General features: G+C 34.0%; 1 protein-coding gene across 2 annotated transcripts; it reads right to left on the bottom strand.

Moving 5' to 3' along the window:
• Window positions 1-24464, bottom strand: ncaldb (neurocalcin delta b). 2 transcript variants are annotated; one of them, XM_073821424.1, is made up of 4 exons: window positions 24312-24464; window positions 6637-7033; window positions 3414-3519; window positions 1-2006 (listed from the first exon to the last, which is right to left on the bottom strand). In XM_073821424.1, the coding sequence occupies exons 2-4, from the start codon at window positions 7012-7014 to the stop codon at window positions 1912-1914; spliced, it is 579 nt and encodes a 192-aa protein (XP_073677525.1). In that variant the 5' UTR covers window positions 7015-7033; window positions 24312-24464; the 3' UTR covers window positions 1-1911. The 2 variants fall into 2 exon arrangements, with proteins under 2 accessions (XP_073677525.1, XP_073677526.1); XM_073821425.1 differs by lacking the exon at window positions 24312-24464 and adding an exon at window positions 22511-22764.
• Between the last annotated feature and the right edge of the window lie 833 nt (window positions 24465-25297).

Here is a 25297-nt window from a genome sequence, read left to right on the forward strand (position 1 = left end):
TTTTCTTTAAGATTTTTATTTATGATATAACCAAAACAGATGCCTGCGTTCATAATATCTACATTCACACAATGTACAGGTTACCATATAAAATCTACAAAATGATGATGACAAACATTTAGTTTGACAGATAACAGTTGCACAGCAAACACTGATAGAACACTGTTTGTTTTGCCATATATATTAATCTGCGTTTGGCACTTGACCACATGTTGCTGTCTCCTGTGGTTTAGAAATTAAATGCCAGATGCTAAATTGTTTTAATGAAGGAGAATCTACAAGCATAAATGATTCGTTTTGAATTCAAGCTCCTTCATGAGCTGTTTCAGCATGTGGCTGAAGAAAGTTTGATCATTACAACCTCAGCTTCACAGCAAATGAAACCGCAGAGAGTCTCTGACGGCTCTCCATCTTACAAGCGGCCTCAATTATGATGTGGTTTGCATGTGAGCGAGCGTTTGTGTATTTAGAAATGGACACAAAAAGCACATGCCATCCGTTTACACAGTCCCTTGCATTTTGCCCCTGAGGTTGTGTTGAAATATTCTTACACTTTAATATTTTACCCACCAATTCTCTCCACAGTCATGCTCACCAAAACACACAGTATGCATAGACAAACACTGACTCAAAAAAGCATCACATATACCACATACACACATATTCAATCTGAAATGTACAGAACGTCCCAGTAGATGCAGAGAATACATTCAGTTTGAGGTGCAAAATGATTTGAGCTGGATATAAAAATAAAGACCTGAACCGAATACTAAGGCCAAGATTCAGTCAAATTTAAATAGTACTTGAACTAGTCACTCATGCTAACCTGTAGTATTTTTTAAAAGCTGATGGCGTGGGCGGTAGATTGACTGAATCGAGGTCTGGATCGAGTCGGAAAGTGCGCTGGAAAGCTGAAGTGAATGTGTTGGCTGGTCGTGGATGTGCATAGTAACCTGTGGTCTTCGCTGTTCATTGTCACAGTCCTACATAGATACGCTTTTACTGTACAAACGATTATTTGAAACAAAAGAAAAGATCCTTTTTTAATAATAACAACAGATTTTTTATAAAGAAAGCATTTTTTGTGGTGTGATCAGTTCTCACTTAGCCACCATAAATTATATCTACAATTTTTTTTTTGTCTAATACTTTTTCATTTTTCATTGTGTGAAGCAGCAAGAGCAATATTGTTGTCCCTATGAAAATATTTCTTTGTTTTATGATATTTTACATCTATTTGGTTATAGTCAGTTCTATGCAATGAGTATTAATGTTTACAAAATATTTTTTTGAAATTATTTTTATTTTTTGTGTCACCATCGTGGGCAGGCTCTGACATTATAATGCAATAAATGTTAAACAACCAAAAAAAAACTTCAAGTAAAAAAATGATATGTTGCCCAAGTGCCTTTTTTTTTTTTTAAATAGATGTTTGTGCTGAATATAACTGAAATACACTAGGAATGACATTTGTCATTTATTAAATTCTTTAAAATTTTCTATATTTTGGTGTTTAGAAAGTCTCACATTATCTGGTGCATTTTGCACACTTGGAAAATGTTGCTTCAACTCCCTCTTTATTAATATTTAAAGCCCTCTTCAAATGGGTTTATTTCAGTACCAAAAGTTTACAACAGGATTTGATGTCACTTGCACGTGCCTGTTGTGTTAAAACGCAACAAAAAAAGCTTTATGAGGAATTGAAAATACAGAGAGACGCATGAACACAAGCTTCTTAGTGTGTATGATCTCTGTATGTCCGGTCTGTGGGAAATAAATGGGCGCATGTTTCAATGCGTGGTGGGAAACCCACAGACACTGTAACAGGGGTTTTTGGAGTCCATGCTCTGCTGATTTTCGAAGGAGAGCGAACAGAAAGACTTGTGTAAGAGAAGTTACGACGCAGCTGATTCACTGTCCCGCACTGCTGGGGTCGCACTGCAACAGTCGCACAATGGATGGGTCGTTCTTTGCGCCCTCTACAAACTCTTCCAGTGACAGCTTACCTGAGGGAAAACACAGGGTCAGAGGTCAAAAATAATTGGGATTTAGCATTCGCAAAGGTGCATATTTCTGATCATTCATGTGATCCAAATGTTCATGTCTTTTTTCTTCAGTCAAAAAGAAATAAGAATTTTGAAGAAAACATTCCAGGATTTTTCTCTATATAGTGGACTTCAATGGGGGTTGAAGGTCCATAATAGCTGTTTCAATGAAGCCTCAAAGGGTGTTAAATGATCCCAGTCTAGGAATAAGTGTCTTACGATTGGTTATTCTCTTAAAAAATGTATAATTTCTATACTTTTTGACCCCAAATGCGTCTAGCTCTGCGATGCACGTTTTCTCGCATTACGCATTAAGAAAAAAAATCTTATTTCAAACAGAAAACGAGATTATTTTTCTTACCCCATTGGCAGATTATTTTGCTTGTTTCAAGCAAAAACACACTTAATTTTGACTTGTTTTTTTCTGAAAACAAGATCATTTTTACTCGTCTAGAAAATCCTTCTTGATTTAAGAATTTTTAGATATTTTGGCTGGAAACAAGACAAAAAATCGAAGTAAGAAAAGCATTTTTTGCAGTGCATGCGGTTAGTTCTTCGTCTGTGTACTTAGGTTCAAAAAGGTAGGACAATCTCATTTTCTCCTCCAACTTCAAAATCGTCCAACGTTGTTGTTTTTTTTTTTTAAAGGGTGTTTGACTTTCTTTGCATGTTCGCTTTGTAAACACTGGGTTGGTACTTCCGTGTACATCACATGTGACCTTTCCAATGTGATTGTGTATTGTGTGAGGTTGAGCTAGTGCAACAAAGACAAGCATTTGTGGTAAAAAAGTATATACTTTTTTTTTCTTTTTTTGAAAATGACATTTTTTTGCTAAATAAGACCCTTAATTCTCAGCTGGGATCGTGTAGAGCCCTTTGAAGCTGCATTGAAACTGCAATTTGGACTTTCAACTCATAGATCTCCATTGAAGTCCACTATATGGAAAAAAAAAATACTGGAATGTTTTCCTGAAAAACCTCATTTCTTTTCGAATGAAAAAGGAAAGACATGAACATCTTGGATGACATGGGGGTTAGTAAATTATAATTAAAGTAAATTAAAGCAGTTTATTTTTTTTAAGCTACATGTGAACTTAAACTTTAATATAATTACCCTTGTAAATACACTTTAGCATACTTTTAAAAAGAGTACTTATACACAAAATAAATATGAAAAATGAAAATATATAGTTTGAACTGAATGTAAAGCTTTTGGACACTCAACGTTTTTACAATTAAATGAAAATGCATTACAGTTTACATTTATAGTATACACAAATAGTTGTATCTCGGCCAAATATTGTCCTATGCAAACAAACCTGGAATCAGTGAAAATCTTTTTTATTCACAAGAGTATAGGAAGCTCACCATCACGATTTGTGTCCATCTGGCGGAAAATCTTGTCTGTGCGTTTCTCAGGTGTGGACTCGTCCTCTGGCATCTTCATCACTGAAGAAACCATCTTATAGATGGCCTGAGGAAGACAAAATCAAAGAACAAATCAAAATCAACTTTAGAAAAGATATTATCCTTCTCCCTGCAAAATTCTTCTCATACAGAACAAGATAATATTTCCGTTTCACAACCTAATGAGATTCCTTGTTTTTTACTGTGAGATAGCAAACTCAACTAAACATCTTGGATATTTCTGAAGTCATTACAATGCATTCTGCAATTGTTTTATTGGGGAAATGATACATGCAGTGCTGCTTTAGAATATTCTAGCTTTTGGTGGTAGAATTTTAGGTTAGAATTCACTATCTTCTGGTTTGGGGCTGCTGCTGTGATGCTGTTAAGGTCTAGGCAGACATTAAATCTTGTTAGAGAAAATTAGAGGACTCGGGGTATGATTTGGAATCGGAGCTGTCACTTCGTAACAATTTCAAAGTAACCATAGCGACGGCTTTTCCCAGAGAGTTGGGTGAATTGAAAAGGAAATTACAGCCATTTGCTCGCACTCAGCTGTCAGCTTCAGAAAGTGCACTTAGGAAGTTGACGCATTTCACCAACTGCTCCCAGCGGCGTGAAATTTACCTAAATACGAGCAAAAGTAATTGCCCGCTCTACTCAACTCTACCTAAATGAGCAAAACATCATGCACTACTGAAAATGGATAGTTTTTCTGTCTAAAAAACAAGGTAATAAAGCACAAGCCAAAAACCTGACATTTCCTGGAGGCAGTTTGATATTATTGAATTGCCATGTTATTCACTGAAATAAGCCGGAAATATAGTAGTATATTTTCTCTGTAAGTATAAAGCCAAAAGAACTGTGTTTTGTACACAATGGTGTTTCATGTTTCAAAGTTCTACTTTAACAAGCTTGTGATATAACATTAGTACTTTTAAACCAGTTTAATCTATGTTTATATTCAAAATCTACAACACACAGACTACAATCTCTGAAACGTGATCTAACCAGGCATTATGTTTTGGTTTCCGTGTAAAATTTATTTTGAACCAACCAGATTTGGCTGTGGGCAAGGCTACAGTCAAAATTGTCTTGCACTGTCAGATGGTTTGGACAAAAACACATAAATGCTAAATGCATACGCAGATTAATATTCTGCATGTTTTGGAAGCCCGCTTCCCCCACTGAATAAAAAAATTTAAAAAAAGTTATTACAACTTTTTATCTCACAATTCTGACTTTTTTCTCAGAGTTGCATGATATAAACTCACAATTGCAAGAAATAAAGTCTGAATTGCAAGACAACAACTTGCAATTCTGACATTTCTTGCAAATGCAGGTTTGTTTCTTGCAATTCTGGCTTTTTACTCCCAATTGCGAGTTTATATCTCACAATTCTGACTTTTTTTCTTAGAGTTGCATCATATAAACTCACAATTGTGAAAAATAAAGTCTGAATTGCAAGAAAAAAACCTCGCAATTCAGATTGTTCTCGCAAATGTGGGTTTGTATCTCGCAATTCTGACTGTTTCTCCCAATTGCGAGTTTAAATCTCACAATTCAGAATTTTTTTCTAAGTGTTACATGATATAAACTCACAATTGCGAGAAATAAACTTACAATTGCAAAAAAAACAAAACTTGCAATTATGACTTTTTCTTGCAAATGTCCATTTGTATGTCGCAATTCGGAGGTTTTTCTCCCCATTGCGAGTTTATATCTTACAATTCTGACTTATTTTTCAGAATTGTGAGATATGAAAAAACTGATGTGTCTCAGAAATGCAAGTTTATATCTCACAATTCTAACTTAACTAATTGCATGTTATAAAGTCAGAATTGCTAGATATAAACTCGCAATTATGAGAAAAATTTTGTTTATTTCTCACAATTCTGACTTTTTGTTCTCAGAGTTGCATGATATAAACCCACAAACATTAAGTCTGAATTGCAATTCTGGCTTTTTCTTGTAAATGCATGTTTGTATATTGCAATTCTGACTTTTTACTCCTAATTCCAAGTTTATATATCACAATTCTGACTTTTTTTCTCAATTGCGTAATATAAACTCACAATTGCGAGAAATAAAGTCAGAATTGCAAGAAAAAAACCTGCAATTCTCACTTTTTCTTGCAAGTGTGGGTTTGTATCTCGCAATTATGACTTTTTTCTCCCCATTGCAAGTTTATATTTCACAATTCTACATTTTTATCTTGCAATTCAGAATTGAGATACAAACTCGCAATTGTGAGTTATAAAGTCCAATTTTGATGTTCTCAGAAATGCAAGTTTATATCGCACAATTCTGACTTAACTCTTAATTTTGTGTTATAAAGCCAGAATTGCTAGATTATTCTCGTAATTGAGAATTGTGAATTTTTATCTTGCAATTCTGACTATCAGAATTGAGTTTATTTCTCAAAATTGCAATACATATACTCACAATTATGAGAAATTATGATTAAAAAAGTCTGCAATTCAGACTTCATTTCTCAGAAAAGCAAGTTTATATTTCACAATTCTGACTTCACAATTGCGATTTTATATCTTACAATTCTGAGAAACTGCGAGATGTAAACTCATAATTGCAAGAAAAAAAGAATTGTGAGATAAAAACGAACCTTTTGAATTTTTTATTCAGTGGCAGAAACAGGCTTCCATAGCATGCAGTCAACAGTGCAAAACTTATTTATTATTTAAAGTATTTATGTCTTGATTTCCAGAACAAACATCTAAAAACTTGAGTATCAAAATGACAAAATGTAGTTTTCTGAAATATGTTATTTCAGTGACTTAAAGCATAAAACCAAACAAATATATGCCAATGAGGTAAGAAAAATAATCTTGTTTTCCCTTCGAAATTAAGTTTATTTTTCAACCCCCTTTGGCAGATATTTGTTTTCAGCTTGTTTGCAAAAGAGAAAACAAGACTTAATATGGCAAGTCATTATGCTTCTCAAGTAAACATATCTTGATTTAAGAATGTTTATCTAGTTGTAGTCAAACAAGACAAAAATACTAGGACAAACTTATTTAATAAATTTAATTTATAGACTTTTAGGTTTTAGGTTTTCCATAAAAATAAATAAATGGCTGGCTTTATAAACTTTTCTCAGTGTAAAAGTACCTTATCATGGAGGAAACAGGATTTATAACTAGAATCGAGAATCAGACTCACACACCTGTACAATCTCCAGCATTTCGGCTTTGCTTATGTATCCGTTGCCGTCCAGATCGTACATGCTGAAGGCCCACTTCAGCTTCTGATCCAAACGGCCGCGTGACGTGACGCTCAGGGCGATTATGAACTCTCTGAAATCTATTGTTCCGTCTCCATTGGCGTCGAAGGTTCGGAAGACGTGCTCCGCAAACTTTGACGCGTCCCCATAAGGGAAGAAGTTGCCGTAGATCTTCTTGAATTCGTCCATGCTGAGCGCGCCGCTGGGGCAGTCCCGCAGGAAGCCCTTGTACCACTCCTGGATCTCATGCTCAGTGAAGTCTGTGTTGTCCAACAGCTCCTGTATCACCTCGGGACGGAGCTTGCTGTTCTGCTTTCCCATGCTGATGGTGTGGTTTCAACTAGAGGTGAAGGAGAAGAAGAGAAGAAATGTTATTTGAAGGTCTCACAGTAAGTAACTCTTAAGTAAATACACCTATTTTATCCCACCTTTAGCAAATATAAAATAGGTTTAGGTTTGAAAATGGGGTTCACACATTCACACAAAGGTTTTTTTGGTCAACAAAAGGAACCTTTTTTTCCATTTTAATAGTCTTGAGAACAATTTCCAAAGTCCATGTCTAGAAATCACACTTTTAAAATTAGGCTTGTTTTTTAAAAAGAAAAAAGGGTGTTGAGGTGGTCAAATAAAATAAGAACTATTTTTGGTTTTAGCTTATTTTAGTACTTATTTTGTCTTATTTTAAATCTTAAAAATAAAGATGCTTCACGATGCCATAGAAGAACCTTTTTGTCTAAATGGTTCCATAAAGAACCTTTAACATATGAAGAACCTTTCTGTTTCACAAAAGGTTCTTTGTGGTGAAAAAAGGTTCTTCAGATTATAAAAAGGTAAGAATGAGATGATTCTTTAAAGAACCTTGGACTGAATGGTTCTTTGTGGAACCAAAAATGGTTCTTCTATGGCATCGCTGTGAAAAACCTTTTAAAGCACCTTTATTTTTGTGTAGTGGGCTCCGGATCCCTGGTTTAGGACCACTGATATATAGGAAAGGAAATGGCATCTCTATAAATGTTTTTAAGTTGTACTATAAAGATTATTGTCATATATTATTGGCATGAAAATACTATTTCAGCCTTGAAGTTGAAAATGTCACATGTAATTCAGTGTGCCATTTCTTTGTAATTATTGCTTATTTCTTTGTAGTTATTTGTGAAATTTACTAGCAACTTCTGAGTGAAAATAGTTTTTCAGTAAACAATTTTTTGTGTACTGTCCGTCACTTTATATAAACAATTTTCTCATTTGTGTCTTTTTCCTTTTGTTTTTTTTGAAGACAAAGATTCTGCATTCTATTAACATACACTACCAGTCAAAAGTTTTTTTTTTATGTTTTTTAAAGAAAAAACACTAAGCATGCATTTATTTGATCCAAAGTACGGCAAAAACAGTACAATTTTGAAATATTTTTAATCTTTAAAATAACTGTTTTGTATTTCAATATATTTTAAAATGTAATTTATTTCTGCGATTTCAAAGCTGAATTTCTAGCATCATTAGTGACACGATTCTTCAGAAATAATTTAAAACCGCTGATTTGCTGGTCAAAAAACTTTTTTATTATTATTATGTTGAAAACAGCAGAGTAGAATTTTTTCAGGATTCTTCGATGAATAGAAAGTTCAAAAGAACAGCATTTTTCTGAAATAGAAATATTTTGTAACATTATAAATGTCTAAATCATCACTTTTGAACAATTTAAAGCATCCTTTCTAAATAAAAATATTCATTTCAATTAATTAATTAATTACTGACTCCAAGCTTTTGAATGGTATAATGCATAATGTTACAAAAGGTTTTTTTTTTTTTAGATAAATGCTGATCTTTGGATCTTTCTATTAACTGAAGAATCCTAAAATAATGTATTACTACTACTACTAATAATAAATGTTTCTTTCAGCGTATTAGAATGATTTCTGAAGGATCATGTGACACTGAAGACTGGAGTAATGATGCTGAAAATTCAACTTTGATCACAGAAATAAATTACATTTTAAAATATATTCAAATAAAAAGCAGTTATTTTAAATAGTAAAAATATTTCAAAATTGTACTGTTTTTCTGTACTTTGGATCAAATAAACAAAGGCTTGGTGAGCAGAAGCAACTTCTCTAAAGGACATTCAAATCTTACTGTTCCAAAACTTTTGACTGGTAGTGTACACAGAAGAAAGAGACTCTTAAAAACGCACTATTATCTATGCAAAGCTCACATATCTGCCACATATCTAAAATTTCTCTTCCTTTTCCCATCTGTCAACTGAACTTTCCATTGGTAGACCGCAGTGATGCTCTCACCTGCTGCAGTGTGTGTCTGTGTGTGTGTGTGCAGCTGCACTCGAATCATTTCCTGATGCAAATCTCTCATAAAACCTCACGTGCCTGCACTGCTGAACACATACGACCTTTAAAGCATATATTAGCATAATTCTACAAAATAACTGCTTTGGTTGATTCTAAGGAGAAGCTAGAAAAAAAAAAAAAGTAAAACAAGTAACTTGGATTTTAACATTTAGCATGAAAAATGCATTAAATATTAATAATGAAAGTCATTTTTATACATGCATTATATTAATGTGAAGGAAACAAATGGCATATTCAATGACTCTTCTCATCCAGAGTGATGGGGGACAAAAAAATAACATCGGGGAGATTGAGAGATGCAGAAACTGAACCTCCTCTTGTAAACAGGAAGCAGTCCATCAGTTTGCCTTTCACTGCTCCTCACGTACTGCTTGTGTTCATCCAGCTCGACCCTAAATATAGTGTTTATTTATGTCTCTTATTTAACTAAATGATGTGAAAATAGTCAAATAATAGTAGAGAAAAAAAAAAAATATATATAAGAAATCTTTGTGTTTCAGCTCACATTTGTGTTATCTACGCCACATCTGTTTGTCTCTCACTTACAGTATGTGCTTGTAGGAAACTGTCAGTCATAACTGGCGAAACAGCTTTGACGCTGAAATTAATTAGGCAAACAAATGTCAGCCAACTAGTTGTGAAAATGTTAAGTCAAAAAGTTTTCCTTTCACTTTTGGAAATTTATGTAAGAAAATTTGTAAATGTAACTAAAAATAATGACATCAGCTCTCATTCATACTTTCATTCTGCAAAGAAGTATTAAATAGATCAAAAGAAACAAGAAAGAAATTAATAACATTACAAGACATTTTTATTTCAAATAAATGCTGTTCATTTTAATTCTTTATACCAACATCCAAAAAATCTGTATCAGTTTCAACATTGATAATGAACAGAAATGTTTCGTGAGCAGCAAATCAGAATATTAGAATGATTTCTGAAGGATCAAACGAATTCTATGAAGAGCACGCAAAAATGGATATGAGGCTATATCTCCACAACGGTTTGGCGTATTGAGACCAAGCTTGGTGTGTGATATAATAAGCATGACCTGAGGCAACCTGCATAGTTTTGGAGCAGCGCCACCTAGTGATCGGGTGATGGTTTGAATTCCCAAAAATCACAAAACTGGTCTCTTAGATTCAGTGAAGCATGCTGAGTCGAACCATACCCAATTTTCTCAATGTCAGCCATTTTGGGCGTCGGCCATTTTGAATTTTGTTATAAAATGCTATATTTTATGAACGCATTGGCATATCGAACGAAACTCGCTATGTGTCTTCGGCATCATACCCTGATAGTACCTAAATTTTCGTAATCAAAAGTTATAAAGAAATGAGCAAAAATGCTGATAACTTTTGAACGTATTAGCCTATTGTAATGAAATCTTCTTTGGGTCATGCTGATAACATAGATACCAATTATGCCATAGTTGGCCAAACTTCCTGTCCGCCATTTTGATTTATGTTGAAAACCTACTTTTTTCAACTCCTCCTAGACTGTTGGTCCGATTTTCACCAAATTTGACTGAAATCATCTTTAGACCATGCTGGCAAAAAGTTAGGGGTTTTGTGTCGATTTAAGAAAGGTCTCAAAATATTCTTTAGGTCATGCCAACAACTTACATACCAATTATGCCATTGTTGGCCGAACTTCCTGTCCGCCGTTTTGATTTATGTTGTAAATCTCCACGACCACTGCTCCGATTTTCACCAAAATAAAGTCAGCTCATCTTCAGACTGTGCTGACAAAAAGTAATGGATTTCGTGTTGATAGACAAAACTGCTCTTGTAGCATCACAAATAATTTGAGGCATGATGCCAGACTACGTCTAAGACTGTATCTCTGCAACGTTTCGACATGTTGACACCAAACTTTTTATGTGCCATTGTCTCCTTACGCTGACCATGCCACATTAATTTGGTAGCAGCGCCATCTATTGGTCAAAAGTGATAAGTCATTCAATCATATTACTAGTAGTTTCATATGATTTTTTCAGACATTTGGACTAAAATCATTTTAAGTTAGTCTGATGCTTGCTTCTGTAGTGCTTGGCCCCATAATTTACCATATGCATGGATTACTTCCTTGTTTTAGATAATAGGGGTGTATTGCTCGTTTTCTCTTCATAATCCATTCACAATCGAAGAAAAGTTTTGTTTGTCTAAGAGGACCAAACGTCCATGTATACTGTTTCAAGAATGACAAACTTGAGTTGAAAAAAATATGTGAGAAAATCGGCTAAATATGTCATTGCTATGATTGACAATAATAACCGGACAAAACATCTGACAAGTTGATGTCAAAAACAGAGCTGTGCATTAAATGATTCAGACTAAATTCAGAGTAACAAAGCTGCAGCAGTAAAAAGTTTGTGTTGGTTAAATATAGGCTATTTTATTAGCTTTTACAGTTCAAGATGAAGTTTAAAAGATGTAGTTTAAAATTCATATCGATTCATATTGAGTGCATTATTTAATTTGTATACCATTCATATTTAACTTTAATTTGATCATTTAATTTGTAGTAAACTATATATAAGTATTCACCCTTATAGCCTGTTTGTGTCTGAGCTTATTTATTTATTTTAATGACTTTCTGCACTTATATACTTCAGTGCGGTAAAAGTACTACAATTTATTATACTAGTAATTTTATAATAAACCGAAAAGCAAGACGTCTTGAAAAAACTAGGGAGTTGAAATGGCGGCTGCAGCCAATGATTGATCCTCTGCTGCCATCTTCTGGTTATATGGGTCATTTCATGTCATTTTCATCTTAAAAAGACGCTTTCAGTGAAAAGTCATTTTTTTCCATGTCGCCTTTATGAATGAAAAGTGAATCTTTGAAGTGAATTTTATTGCACAGCTGTAGAGTTGAAAAATAATAAAGGCTTTAAAATATTACAAGATTTAAAAAATGTGTTCATGACTATGAAGGCAAGTTACTGATTATCAAGAATACGATTAAGAGGCTAGCTAATATTAGCCTAGACACGTTATGATAGTGTTTAGCTGTCAGCATTTAAATGTACAACTATGCAGGTCTCCTGGGATTACCAGGCTTGGCATTTAAATGATATGTTGTTAAATAATATGAAACTGAATTTTCATGCCGCTATCATTATTTACGATGTTGCAATTATTATTTTTCTCAGTTTCTGATAAGAACGAGGCAGTAGAGGGGTCTCAAGAGTGTCCATCTATATATAGCACATATAAAATGAGCTTCAGCGGAAGTTCACAAGCTGGCTGATCATTATGCATTAGTTCTAAAGAATGCTCCGTGCATATGGCCAATTGCTGCATGTGCCAACTTTGTCGTAGATGTTTCTCTAAAACAAGATGCCTTGTGTTCACTATCTATATTTTTTCTGCTTAAACATGGATGCACCATTAGTCCATTCATGGTGAACATGTAGAATTGTTTTTTGAATAATTGCTAAGACCCTCTGAGGCGTAAACAAACACTGTGCTCATCCTCATCTGAACTAAAACCCTCCTGCTGACCACTGTATACCCCGCAAATCACACACTTCCTTCACCCATTCAGTCTTATCACCAAAGCACAACAGAGCAATTTGTCCGCAGCAGATTTTCGTGCCGCCCCTGTGAACGGTGAGCACGGATAAAAGCATTGTGATCAATCAGAGTTTAATTGCTTAATGGATATGCGGCATTTGTATTACGTTCCACCCGTTGTCATGGTAACAGACAGTCTAATCTCACTGGTAGTGAAGCACAAAACACAGCCGTGTATCAAAAATGTGCCATTAGTCAACAATGGGATTTTTGGATGAATCAATCAACAGGATGCTTCTTTTGTAAGAAAATAATTAAAATGCATTTTCTGAAGTCACCAAAATGCTAGGTTTCAGTTGGGTTCTGTCCAATCGCTCAGAGATGTGTCTCTTGGTCTCTTGATCATCAGTGACATCAGTTCTGATCCCTCCTCAGGACAGGCCGTGTTCCTGCAAACCTGAGCTTAGCCTGTACTTACAAAGCAGAGCCGCTGGCTGGCGGATCACTGATGTTCTTGGACTCTATTTTCAGGGTCAACAGCTCAAAGATCTCTGTCTCAAATTAACCCTAAGACTCTTAGAGGCTCCAATCGGCCCTGTGAAGACGTCACACTTACGTAATGCCAGCCAACAGACACAGGTGGACACAAGGCACTGATGTCCTGAAAACAGGTGACACCAAACACACACCAAACAATGTTTTCATCAGAAGAACTATGTTTAGGCACTATTCAGAGAAAAATACCTTGAAGACGAGACTGGCTAAAAATAACTAAAGTTGAACTGTTACCAAACAGCGTAACTAAATTAAATAGATAAAAAAAGTTTTTTGAAATAAAGCTGAGATGAAGTAATTAATATTAGATTTAGAAAAAAAAAAAAAAAACGAAACTGTAAACAAATTAATTTCAGTTGGAGTTACTAAAATGACTAAAATGTAAAAAATGAAAACAAATTAAAATAGAAATATAAAAACCTAAAATTTAAAGAAAACTAAAAGGTAACTGAAAATATTAATAAATACTAGTGTATTTATAATACTAAAAGAAGACACGACCAAAAAGATAATTTATTTACAAACAAACAAATAAGTAAATACATGGTTAGGTTTATGTGATATTCAGTGATTTTACTGGACAAGACGCCGGATAGATTATATATTTATTAATTTTGGTAAATAAATAAATAATTGATTAGGTTTATGTGTTGTTTTACTGGACAAGACAAAAAACGGATTATTTATTTATTTATTTATTAATAAAGTAAGAGATTTTACTGGACAAGACACCTGATTGATTATTTATGTATTTATTTATTTTGGTGAATAAATAAATAAATGATTAGGTTTACATAATGTTTAGTTATTTAGTTATTTTACTGGACAAGACAAAAAAAAAACCTTGATCATTTGTTTTTAGTTGTTTTTATTTATAAATTGGGTTTATGTGGTATTTAGTATTTTTTACTGGACAAGACACCTGATTAATTATTTATCTATTTATTTTGGTGAATGAATGAATGAATGAATGAATAAATAATAAAATAAAATTAATTAACATAAATAAATAATTGATTAGGTTTATGTGATGTTTAGTTGACACCTGATTTATTATTTAAGTATTTATTTATTTTGGTGAATAGTTATTTTACTGGACAAGACAAAAAAAAACTGATAATTAATTAATTCATTAAATTATAAATAAAGAAATGATTAGATTTATGTGGTATTTAGCTATTTTTACTGGACAAGACACTTGATTAATTATTTATGTTTATTTTAGTAAATGTATAAATAAATAAATAAATACAATTTAATCAAGTTCCCTGAATAAATGCATAAATAAAAAGGTTTACGTGATGTTTAGTTATTTTACTTGACAAGACAATAACCTTATTATTTATTGACATGAATATATATCGATTAGGTTTATGTGATGTTTAGTTGACACCTTTATAGTTATATAAGTATTTCTTTATTTTGGTGAATAAGCAAACAAACAAATAAATAAATTATTGATTAGGTTTACATAATGTTTAGTCATTGTACTGGACAAGACAAAAAAACTGAAAATTTAATTAATTTATTTATAAATAAAGAAATGATTAGGTTAATGTGGTATTTACCTTATTATTTATCTGTTTATTTTGGTGAATGACTATATAAATAAAATAAAATAAAATAATAAATTTGGTCCCTGAATAAATGAATAAATAAAAACGTTTACATGATTGTAAGCAATTTTACTGGACAAGCAAAAAAACAAAAACAAATAAACAAATCCTGAATTATGTATTTATTTAAGACAAGACCAAAAAAACTGATTATGTATTTGGTCAAAGGTAAATAAATAAATACATGCTTAGGGTTAAGTGATGTTTAGCTATTTTACTGGACAAAACAAAAAAAAAACCTGATTATTTATTCATTCATTCGGTCTGTGCATAGATACATACCTAATTAAATAAAATGATTAATGAGGAACAAACAAACAGAGAAAATGGATCAAATGTTGCAAGCTGACATCAAACTCAATCAGTCTCCCAGATGAGCATCAGCGCTCAGCTATTTTTATTCTCATCTTTGATGCATCAGCAGACAAAACAAAGATCATCCAGCTTGACTTTTTACCAAAACTAATGACACGTGACCTGTGCTGACAGACTTACAGAAGCATGAGCCCTCCAAACGAAAGAAATGGACATTCTCACACAAGCGGCCGTGCAAACGATGAAACAAGGCACAGGAAGGTGCCTGTCATGTGATACAATGGTTTATATCTGCCCTTCATTTCCTCTACCCTTCGAAACCACAGAGGCCAAATAAAACCACAAGCTCCGAAACTAAAGTATGACTGTGGAAAATGTCAGCGCTGCGCTCATCATTGTGAGGGGGCTACGAAATTAAAAGCTCACCAAAGGCTCTCATAGTTTCCTCGTTCTTTCCCAAGCTCACCAAAATAATCACACAGCGCTGTGTTAACATCATTTGTGTAAATGAGTTGTCATGGGCAAATCTAGTCAATGCGGAAACTTCAACACTCATCTACCGCTTGCATTTACACTGCTGCGTTCAATAAGTGTACGCTAAAATTACTGAAGGGGAAAAATCAAGCAAGCTTTAGCAGACTGTAGGCTGAAAATGAATCAGGATTAATGATTCATGTTGTTTAGTTATGAATTTCATGTATAACTTTTAATTGTATGACAACCCTTGCAAGACTGATGGTTTCTGTGGCTCATGGCTGGCAAATGTTCACCTCAATCTGCACTTGACATCTGTGCTACTGTATGCTATACAACCAATTCATGACACATTAATATCAGTTAATGTCTCTTTTATAAACATTTAGTCTACTTTCAACTGTTTCTACATGTTGGGATATACGATTTCTAGTGCTGGGCGACGATTAATCGCATTCAAAATAAAAGTGTACATAATATATGTGACCCTGGACCACAAAACCAGTCATAAGGGTCAATTTCTTGAAATTAAGATTTATAAATCATCTGAAAGCTGAATAAATACACTTTCCATTGATGTATGGTTTGATAGGACATTTGGCTGAGATACAACTATTTCTAAATCGAAATATTGAGAAAATCGCCTTTAAAGTTATCCAAATTAAGTTCTTAGTAATGCAATTTGATATATTTACGGTAGGAAATTCACAAAAATATCTTAAGTGAACAAAACCAGTCTTAAGTAGCACAGGTATATTTGTAGCAATAGCCAAAAATACATTGTATGGGTCAAAATTATATATATATATCATTTTTTTTTGCCTAAAATCAATAGGATATTAAGTAAAGGTGATGTTCCATGAAGATATTTAGTAAATTTCTGACCGTAAATATATCAAAACTTAATTTTTGATTAGTAATATGCATTTCTAAGAACTTAATTTGGACAACTTCAAAAATGATTTTCTCACTATTTGGATTTTTTCATTATATTGACCCTTATGATTAGTTTTGTGGTCCTGGGTCACATATTTACTCATTTAATATCACAACATTATTTATGCAACTGTAACAACTCTATAGTGCCTCATTATTTTAATTAAATGTATTGAATAATACAGGTGCAATCATATTTCAGCAAATTTGTGGGCAAAAAAAAAAGGCCCATTGTATATTATCAAACCAAGCATCTTTCTGGTGGTCAACAAGTCAAATTTGTGTGAACAACATGAACATGTTGTGAAATCTGTGTGGGAAAATTCCTATTGAAATGTCCGAACAACAGTAAATGCGACCACACTACAAGAATTTTACACATTCAAATTCATTGTATAAGGTTGGAGAACAAAACTGAGTTTTTATAAAGGTAACAAATGCCCAAGTTTAAGAATTTCAATCACATTTAGCAAGATCTGCTCACAAGTAATACAACCAGTTAATACTAAAGTTGAGATATTAAATCTAAAATTAATCACACTTTAGTTTTCGGACAAATTCTCACTATCAATTATGACTTTTGCATTAATATGTGACCCAGGACCACAAAACCAGTCATAAGGATACATTTTCTGAAATTGAGATTTATACATCATATGAAAGCTGAATAAATAAGCTTTGATCCATTGATGTATGGTTTGTTATGATAGGACAATATTTGGTCGAGATACAACTATTTGAAAATCTGGAATCTGATGGTGCACAAAAAAATCTAAATATTGAGAAATTCTAATCAAAAATTAAGTTTTGATATATTTATGGGAGGAAATTTACTAAATATCTTCATGCATCATGATCTTTACTTAATACCCTAATGAAGTTTGACTTGGCTATTGCTACAAATATCTTTCTTTTGACTTCATCAAGTCGGTTTTCGTTGCGCATTTAAAAGCGAAGCACACACTTTGTTTAGACGATCAGCTCATGATCAGGTGTTTTCCGAGTCTCAGGACAACTCAGTTAACAGTGAATGAATGCGGTGAACTTGTTTATTGCATGTGCTGTGAGATATGCTTCATTTTCGTAGCAGATGATTACAGCATTTCACTAGATGTTTTTAAGCCTGTTTTCATTGAAGATGGAGTTTTCTGTTAAAATAAAACTCTACTGCCGTTTCTGTCAAAATAAAAGCCTATAAGTGCAGTATGAATTGCTGACAATGGGTAACGTTACTGCAGTCTAAATTCAAAATATCTCTTTTTAAGTGTAGAAATTAGAAAAGAAGTATTGTAATTTCCCTACGGTAGTGTAAATAAAAAATAAAATACCTATAAAATATTTAAATTTATTTTACAGTGCTATTGTTTTACAATGCACTGTAAAAAAAACAATTTGTTGAATCAATTTAAAATAATTTGTTACCTGGCTGCCTTATAATTTTAAGTTCAGTCAACTCAAAAAAGTTTAGTCAACATAAATTGTTAAGTGGTACTAAGTGACAACTTAGATATTTAAATTGATTCAACTTAAAATTTTAATGCAGCAGGGTAACAAATAATTTTAAGTTCACTCAGCAAATTTTTTTTTGTTTTGTTTTTTTACAGTGTATATGGGTATTACTGTCATAGGAATAACAATAATATACAATTGCTGTTATTATGATATTTTAATTAGTTTGGTTTCCTAAAACACCAGTGTGAATCTAATTTAGACTGAGACTGTATACCTTTAAAGTTCAGGTAAAGTTCAAGTCACTTTCAAACCAAGCGTTTTTTTGGTGGTCAACATGTCAAATTCGTGTGAACAACATTAACATGTTGTGAAATCTGTGTGGTAAAATTCCTATTGAAACGTCCGAATTTTGTCCCCTCTAAAGTTCACCGAACAACAGTAAATGTGACCACACTACAAGAATTTCACACATTTAAATTCATTGTATAAGGTTGGAGAACAAAACTGAGTTTTTATAAAGGTAACAAATGCCCAAGTTTAAGAATTTCAATCACATTTAGCAAGATCTGCTCACAAGTAATACAACCAGTTAATACTAAAGTTGAGATATTAAATCTAAAATTAATCACACTTTAGTTTGTGGACCAATTCTCACTATTAATTATGACTTTTGCATTAATATGTGGCCCAGGAACACAAAACCAGTCATAAGGATAAATTTTCTGAAATTAAGATTTAGAAATAAGCTTTTCATTTATGTATGGTCTGTTATGATAGGACATTATTTGGTCGAGATACAACTATTTGAAAATCTGGAATCTGAGGGTGCAAAAAAAAAAAAAAAAAATATTGGGAAAATATTTTAAATTTGTCCAAATGTTCTTAGCAATATATATTACTAATCAATATATTTATGGTACAATATATACAAAATATCTTCATGGAACATGACCTTTACATAATACCCTAATGATTTTGTCATAACAGAAAAAATAATCATTTTGACTTATGCAATGTATTTTTGGCTATTTATACAAATATACCCGTGCTACTTAAAGGAACACTCCACTTTTTTTGGAAATAGGCTCATTCTCCAACTCCCCCCGAGTTAATAAGTTGATTTTTACCGTTTTGAAATCCATTCAGCCGTTCTCCTGTTCTGGCGATATCACTTTTAGCATAGCTTAGCATAGATCATTGAATCCTATTAGACCAATAGCATCACGTTCAAAAATGACCAACGAGTTTCCATATTTGTTGTATTTAAAACATGACTCTTCTGTAGTTATATCGTGTACTAAGACCGGTGGAAATGCAAAGCTGCGAGTTTCTAGGCTGATAAGATTAGGAGCTACACTTCCATTCCGGCGTAATAGTCAAGGAAGTTTGCTGCCGTAATATGGACGCAGCAGGCGGAGTATTATCAGAAATGAGTTCCCAGCTAGTTCAGCATTTGCACATGTGCTGCGTGGTATTACTGCTCCTGCTTCGGCCTTATTACGGCAGCAAACTTCCTTGACTATTACGCCGGAATGGGAGTGTAGTTCCTAATCTTATCAGCCTAGAAAATTGAAGCTTTGCATTTCCACCGGTCTTAGTCCACGATATAACTACAGAAGAGTCAAGTTTTAAATAGGACAAATATCGAAACTCGTTGGTCATTTTTGAACGTGATGCTATTGGTCTAATAGGATTCAATGATCTATGCTAAGCTATGCTAAAAGTGATATCGCCAGAACAGGAGAACGGCTGAATGGATTTCAAAACGGTAAAAATCAACTTATTAACTCGGGGGGAGTTGGAGAATGAGCCTATTTCCAAAAAAAGTGGAGTGTTCCTTTAAGACTGGCTGTGTTGTTCAAGGTCACATATGTGCTTTATACATACTAATAAACACTCAATATGCTAGTAATATGCATGCTAACAAGCAACTACTTAATATTGACAACTGGTCTCTATACTAAAGTGTTACCCTCAAATCGTTTTCTAGAGTTGCACACTAACTGCACAGAACACACAGTGCATCAAACACTTTCTCTTAACTTCACATTGTCTAATTTCTTTTAGTTAACTAGCTAACAAATCTGCTTTCCCTCACAATCTCTCTCTCTGTCTGTGTCTTTGTACCTGCAGGATTAACTCAAGGTTCTGCAGGGCTAATCTGAAACAGTGGAGTATAAATATAGACTCATATCTGTTATGTAAGGGACACTAAATATCTTATACCAGGTCTCGCTGATAAAGAATACAGCAGGTATATGCAACCTATATGCAACCTCAAGATGAAATAATATATGCACTCTTAAAGCGGAAACAATTTTAAAATATGCCTGAATTCTGCATGCATGTAGAAAGTTATATAAGGATTTACGGGCCTTGGCTAAAATGGTGATCTTCACTCTTGGTGTGACCTCTGCTAAGTCCTTTACCTTCACAAATTGGTTTCAAAACACTGTCAAACGAAAGTGTGGAACATGTGGGATTAACATTTGAGCAAGTCTAAGCACTCAAAAGCTAATGGAAAACGGCCTCATAAATGTTTCGCTTGTATGAGAAAAATTCAGTGAATGTACTTGAAAGCAGTTATAAATATCACACACTCTCAGCTGACATTTTTTTTTTCAGCAGTATCGAGGTTGTTACGGGTCCATATTTCCTGTCTGAAGAAACAGCGACTCTATATTAATACCCAGACTTTTGACGTAAAGCATTTTTGTCTAGTTCAAATGTAAACCTTCGGCCATCAATCTAAAAACCACTAACTGCCTGTAAACTATCCTTGCTTGACCTTGACACAATCCTCCATCCGTCTGCGAGAACGGCACCGAGTGCCATCGCAAGCCCCGCTCGACAATTCCTGCACATGCTCTTAGTGTAAATATTTGCAAAGCCCCTATTTTTGGAACATTTCTTCTCAGCATTTACAGTTCGAAATCACGGTCAGTTAGAGCTATAGTGACGGGGAGGCTTCACATGATGGACGCAAACAGGAAATGCCTTTACATTACAGCCTCAATGCACACAGCCTCACAACACTCTTCAAAGTAAACACGTTTCACGACGCCATAGAAGAACCTCTTTTGTCTAAATGTTTCCATAAAGAATCTTTAACATCTGAAGAACCTTTCTGTTTCACAAAAGGTTCTTTGTGGCGAAAGAAGGTTCTTCAGATTATAAAAAGGTAAGAAAGACATGGTTCCTTAAACAACCTTTGACTGAATGGTTCTTTGTGGAACCAAAAATGGTTCTTTGTTTTTAAGAGTGAAGATTCAATCCAAACAAGGCCATCATGATCCACTGAGATTCAAAAGCTCTTGGAGACGTCAAGTGAAAAGCTCTCAGGATCTAATGAAGCATTTTACCACCTTATACCACCTTTATACTGGAGCATCGGATGAAATACATTGCAAAGGTTAATCTCTGCAACCAGTCTACATGATAGACTTAGACATCTAATATATAAATGATATGTTCTTGGATTTTTTTTTTTCTGATATCACTAGAATATTGCACTTCCCTCAGCCAATCAGATTTGAGGACCAGGAACTGTTGTAGGCCTATGTGTATATACATCCATAGGCTATATAAAATCTTTTTATATCTTAAAGTTGACAAAAAACAAATCCAAGAGAGTATTATTATATGTGACCCTGGACCAAAAAAAAAAAAAAAGTCTTAAGTAGCATGGTTTATTTATAGCAATAGCCAAAAATGCAGTGTATGGGTCAAATTTATACATTTTTCTTTTATGCCAAAAATCATTAGGATATTAAGTAAAGATCATGTGTCATGAATATATTTAGTAAATTTCCTACCGTTAATAATTTTAAAAACTTAATTTTTGATTAGTAATATGCATTGCTAAGAACTTAATTTAGACAACTTTAACGGTGATTTTCTCAATATTTTTTTTTTTGCACCCTCAGGTTCCAGATGTTCAAATAGTTGTATCTAAACTAAATATTGTCCTATTCTTACAAACCGAACATCAATGGAAAGATTATTTATTCAGCTTTATAAATCTAGATAGAGAGATTGACAGATGATAGATAGATAGATAGATAGATAGATAGATAGATAGATAGATAGATAGATAGATAGATAGATAGATAGCATTTTCACTGACTCTTTTCGCTGTTCACCTCACTATTTAGTCTTTACAATCCAAATATTAAATGTCACTCAATGTTAATGTGTTAAACGTATTTTTGTTTTAAATAATGTTCAAACACAGTAGTATATCGCACTATTACACTTAACAGTTTACACTATTAATAAAAATAAACGTTTATTGGCATCTAATTCCTCCATTTCATCCCATTCTTTCCAGGTTGTTTATAGTGAAAAAGATTCTTTAGATGAATAAAATGTTCTTCGAACTAAGAAAACCGGTTCATTCTATTCACTGAAACGTTCTTTTCCCGAAATCGTTCTTTAATAGAACTGCCACGAAAACCAATTCGATAAAGCACGTCAACTGCCTACAGACTATTTATAGTGATTTCTGTAGCGTTTTTCATTACAGAGTGTCTCAAATTCAGTCTTAAGTAACAGTAGCAAGAAAAACATTCTCCTTCGGACCCACCTCGATGTAAATGATGCGCTTCAGTTTCACCTGTTGGACCTTGTGATGTCGCCAGCTTTCTTTCCTCCTTTCTTCCCTCTCTCTATCAGCTCTGTATGTCGGCAGCTCTTCACAGGAAACTCTCTGAACAGACACTCCCCTCTCCCTTTCTACATTTCCTTCTCTATCTCTCTTTATTTCTCTCTCCCCCTCTCTGGGGCTTTACTAAACTCTCCCACAAAGCCGAGCGTCTCTGTTTCCACATCCCCACAGACCGACCGTCACATATTTCCAAGCGCCCACTTGTCTTGCGTCTTGTCAGAAACCCTCGCGGAGCAGTAGATATGTGTGCTTTCTGTACAGCCGTTCAGATCTAAAACACGAACGTCACTGTGTAACCTAAATGCATGCCGCAACAATGCAAAAGGGGGTGAAAAAAGCGTCTCAACAACTTCCTGCAACCTGAGATGTTTTAAGTGTTCTGAGAGCACGTTTGCCACTTAACCTGAGTTCCCAGTGACACTTCAACTGACTTTATCTGATTCCTCTTCTACTTTTCACTGTACTAGTTACTCAGTTATGAGAATTAAGTCATTTAGGGCTTATTTCCTCTTTCACACAAATCCATGTACTTAGAAACAATAGAATTGTTATAACTGCACTATGACTTCACGTATGACATTTTTAGGCATTGATGGGCTATTTGTAAGTACATGTGACCTTAAGTAGCACGGGTATATTTGTAGCAATAGGCAAAAATACAGTGAATGGGTCAAAATGATAATTTTTCATTAGGATATTAAGTAACTAACATGTTCCATGAAGATATTTTGTGAATTTCCTACTGTAAATATATAAAAACTTAATCTTTGATTAGTAATATGCATTGCTAAGATATAATTTAGACAACTTTAAAGGCAATTTTCTCAGTATTTAGATTTTTTACACCCTCAGATTGCAGATTTTCAAATAGTTGTATCTCAGCCAAATATTGTCCTATCCTAACAAACCATACATCAATGGAAAGCTTATTTATTCAGATGATTTATAATTGGTTTTGTGGCCCAGGGTCACATATTGATGTGAACTCAAGCAAAAAGCTTAAGGCTGATTCAAAACTGAAGAATTTGGCAACCAGTTAGCCTTTTTTTTTGTCGACTACACTGTAAAAAAATATTTTTTTTTCAAAGTTGTAAATAAAATTAAGATTATTAGAGTATGTTTTACAAAAAAAAGGCTTGAAAACTGCATGAAAATTCAATGCCGCTTGTCATTTTTAAAAAATAATTGTAAAATTTACTATCAATTTCTTCTCAAAAAATTGCTTCTGCACCATTTAATTTTCAGTGTATGTGTGTATAAGTGTAGAAGCTATCTCTAAACAAACTGTAGTGTATACTACTGTCTGCATGGCACTTTAAAGTGCATGTAAAATAGCTTAGATCTCAGATCTGGTCTTGTTTAGGTGATCAGATGTTCCTCTTGTGAAATCAGGTAGCGTTTCTCCTCTAAGCCTTATGTTCCAGGATTTATCCAAAGCCAAATGGTCTGAAATCCACACAGGTCAGTTGCCTTCAGGCACTCCAAGTTGGATGAATTAAACCAAACTGAGATGTCCTCATCCTAACAGTTCAGATTGTTGCATCCTGTTCACGTTCGAGCAACAGCTTGCATTCTTTCATCTAAACTTCACAGGATGCCGAAAAACTCTCTCTTTTCAATTCCTCTGACAGTGCAACAGTGCATGGCCAGCATATACAAGCATTGAGGTTTCACCTGCAAGAAAAACAGTGAAACATGCACCAAAAAAGACAGAACTCACCTCAGGTGGTTGTTCTGGTGCTGTGCCGTGAGAGTTTAGATGGCCATAACCTGGGGAGCTCAGAAGGGAAGAGGCGTTGTGTGGCCTCAGCTTTGATATGCAGCCACAGGTATCAGGAACGAGCTTTGATGCAACCAGCAGCTTCAACGACAAAACTCCACAAGACTCTCCCGCAGCTTAGTTCAGAGCACCAAACTGCCTCCCAGAGTGACGTCAAAGCTGCTTGTCATGTGACTTGGCTGAAAAGCCTATGAGAGCCAGCGTTGCCCTGGCAACAAGAACTCAGCTTTGACTCTTGCTGTCACTCCTTGATTACTTCTTAAAAAGTCAGACAGTACAATTATATTTAAAACTTTATTATAGAATTAAAAGTAAAACACATATGCTTTTTTCTACAAAAAGTTAAATGTATACATAAAAAAAAATAGAGAGATGTCTTATGCAGAAATGCATGCACTTGTTGCATTTATGCTTGATGTGTGTTTGGTTTTCAAGACAAAAAGCAATTTTTGTTTTGCAAGGACTTTTGTCATGATCACATTGTGATCCACAGGACTAGAGGAGAGTGTTAGCGTTAAGAGCAGACGTTCCTCACATTGGAGGCCATGCTTTACTTAAGCAGATTAAAGGGAAGTCAAAGCCTCGTCTCATTAGCCTTAATGTACAGACACTTTTTAAGGCTACATGCTGAGTCAGTCATCTGTTTGCACGGGCATTTGAATCACACCCCGAATGCTTTATAACAAAACACGGGTGCACATGCAAAACACAAGCGATAGCATCATATACAGACATCCGCAGTGTGATTTGCATTCGCAATCTGTGAAATATAATATGTCATAATACTTGCATAACCAGCGCAAGTGCATTTTCATGTGCATGATCATGTCCTGGTGCTGATGTATGGATTGTATTGCTCTGCGGTTGCTGTGTCATAGATCAGGAGACTTGATAATTGATTTGTGTTGTCTCATTTAAGTATCATT

Source organism: Garra rufa, chromosome 17, assembly GCF_049309525.1.
Source record: "Garra rufa chromosome 17, GarRuf1.0, whole genome shotgun sequence".
NCBI classification, from domain to species: Eukaryota; Metazoa; Chordata; class Actinopteri; order Cypriniformes; family Cyprinidae; genus Garra; species Garra rufa.

Bases quoted from the DNA above. Each gene is read 5' to 3' on its own strand.
- ncaldb (XM_073821424.1), bottom strand. From the start codon at position 7,014: ATGGGAAAGCAGAACAGCAAGCTCCGTCCCGAGGTGATACAGGAGCTG. The intron at 3,520-6,636 runs GTGTGTGAGTCT...TGTCTTCCTCAG, and splicing joins AAATGCTGGAGATTGTACAG to GCCATCTATAAGATGGTTTC. The intron at 2,007-3,413 runs GTGAGCTTCCTA...GTTTTCCCTCAG, and splicing joins GATGGACACAAATCGTGATG to GTAAGCTGTCACTGGAAGAG.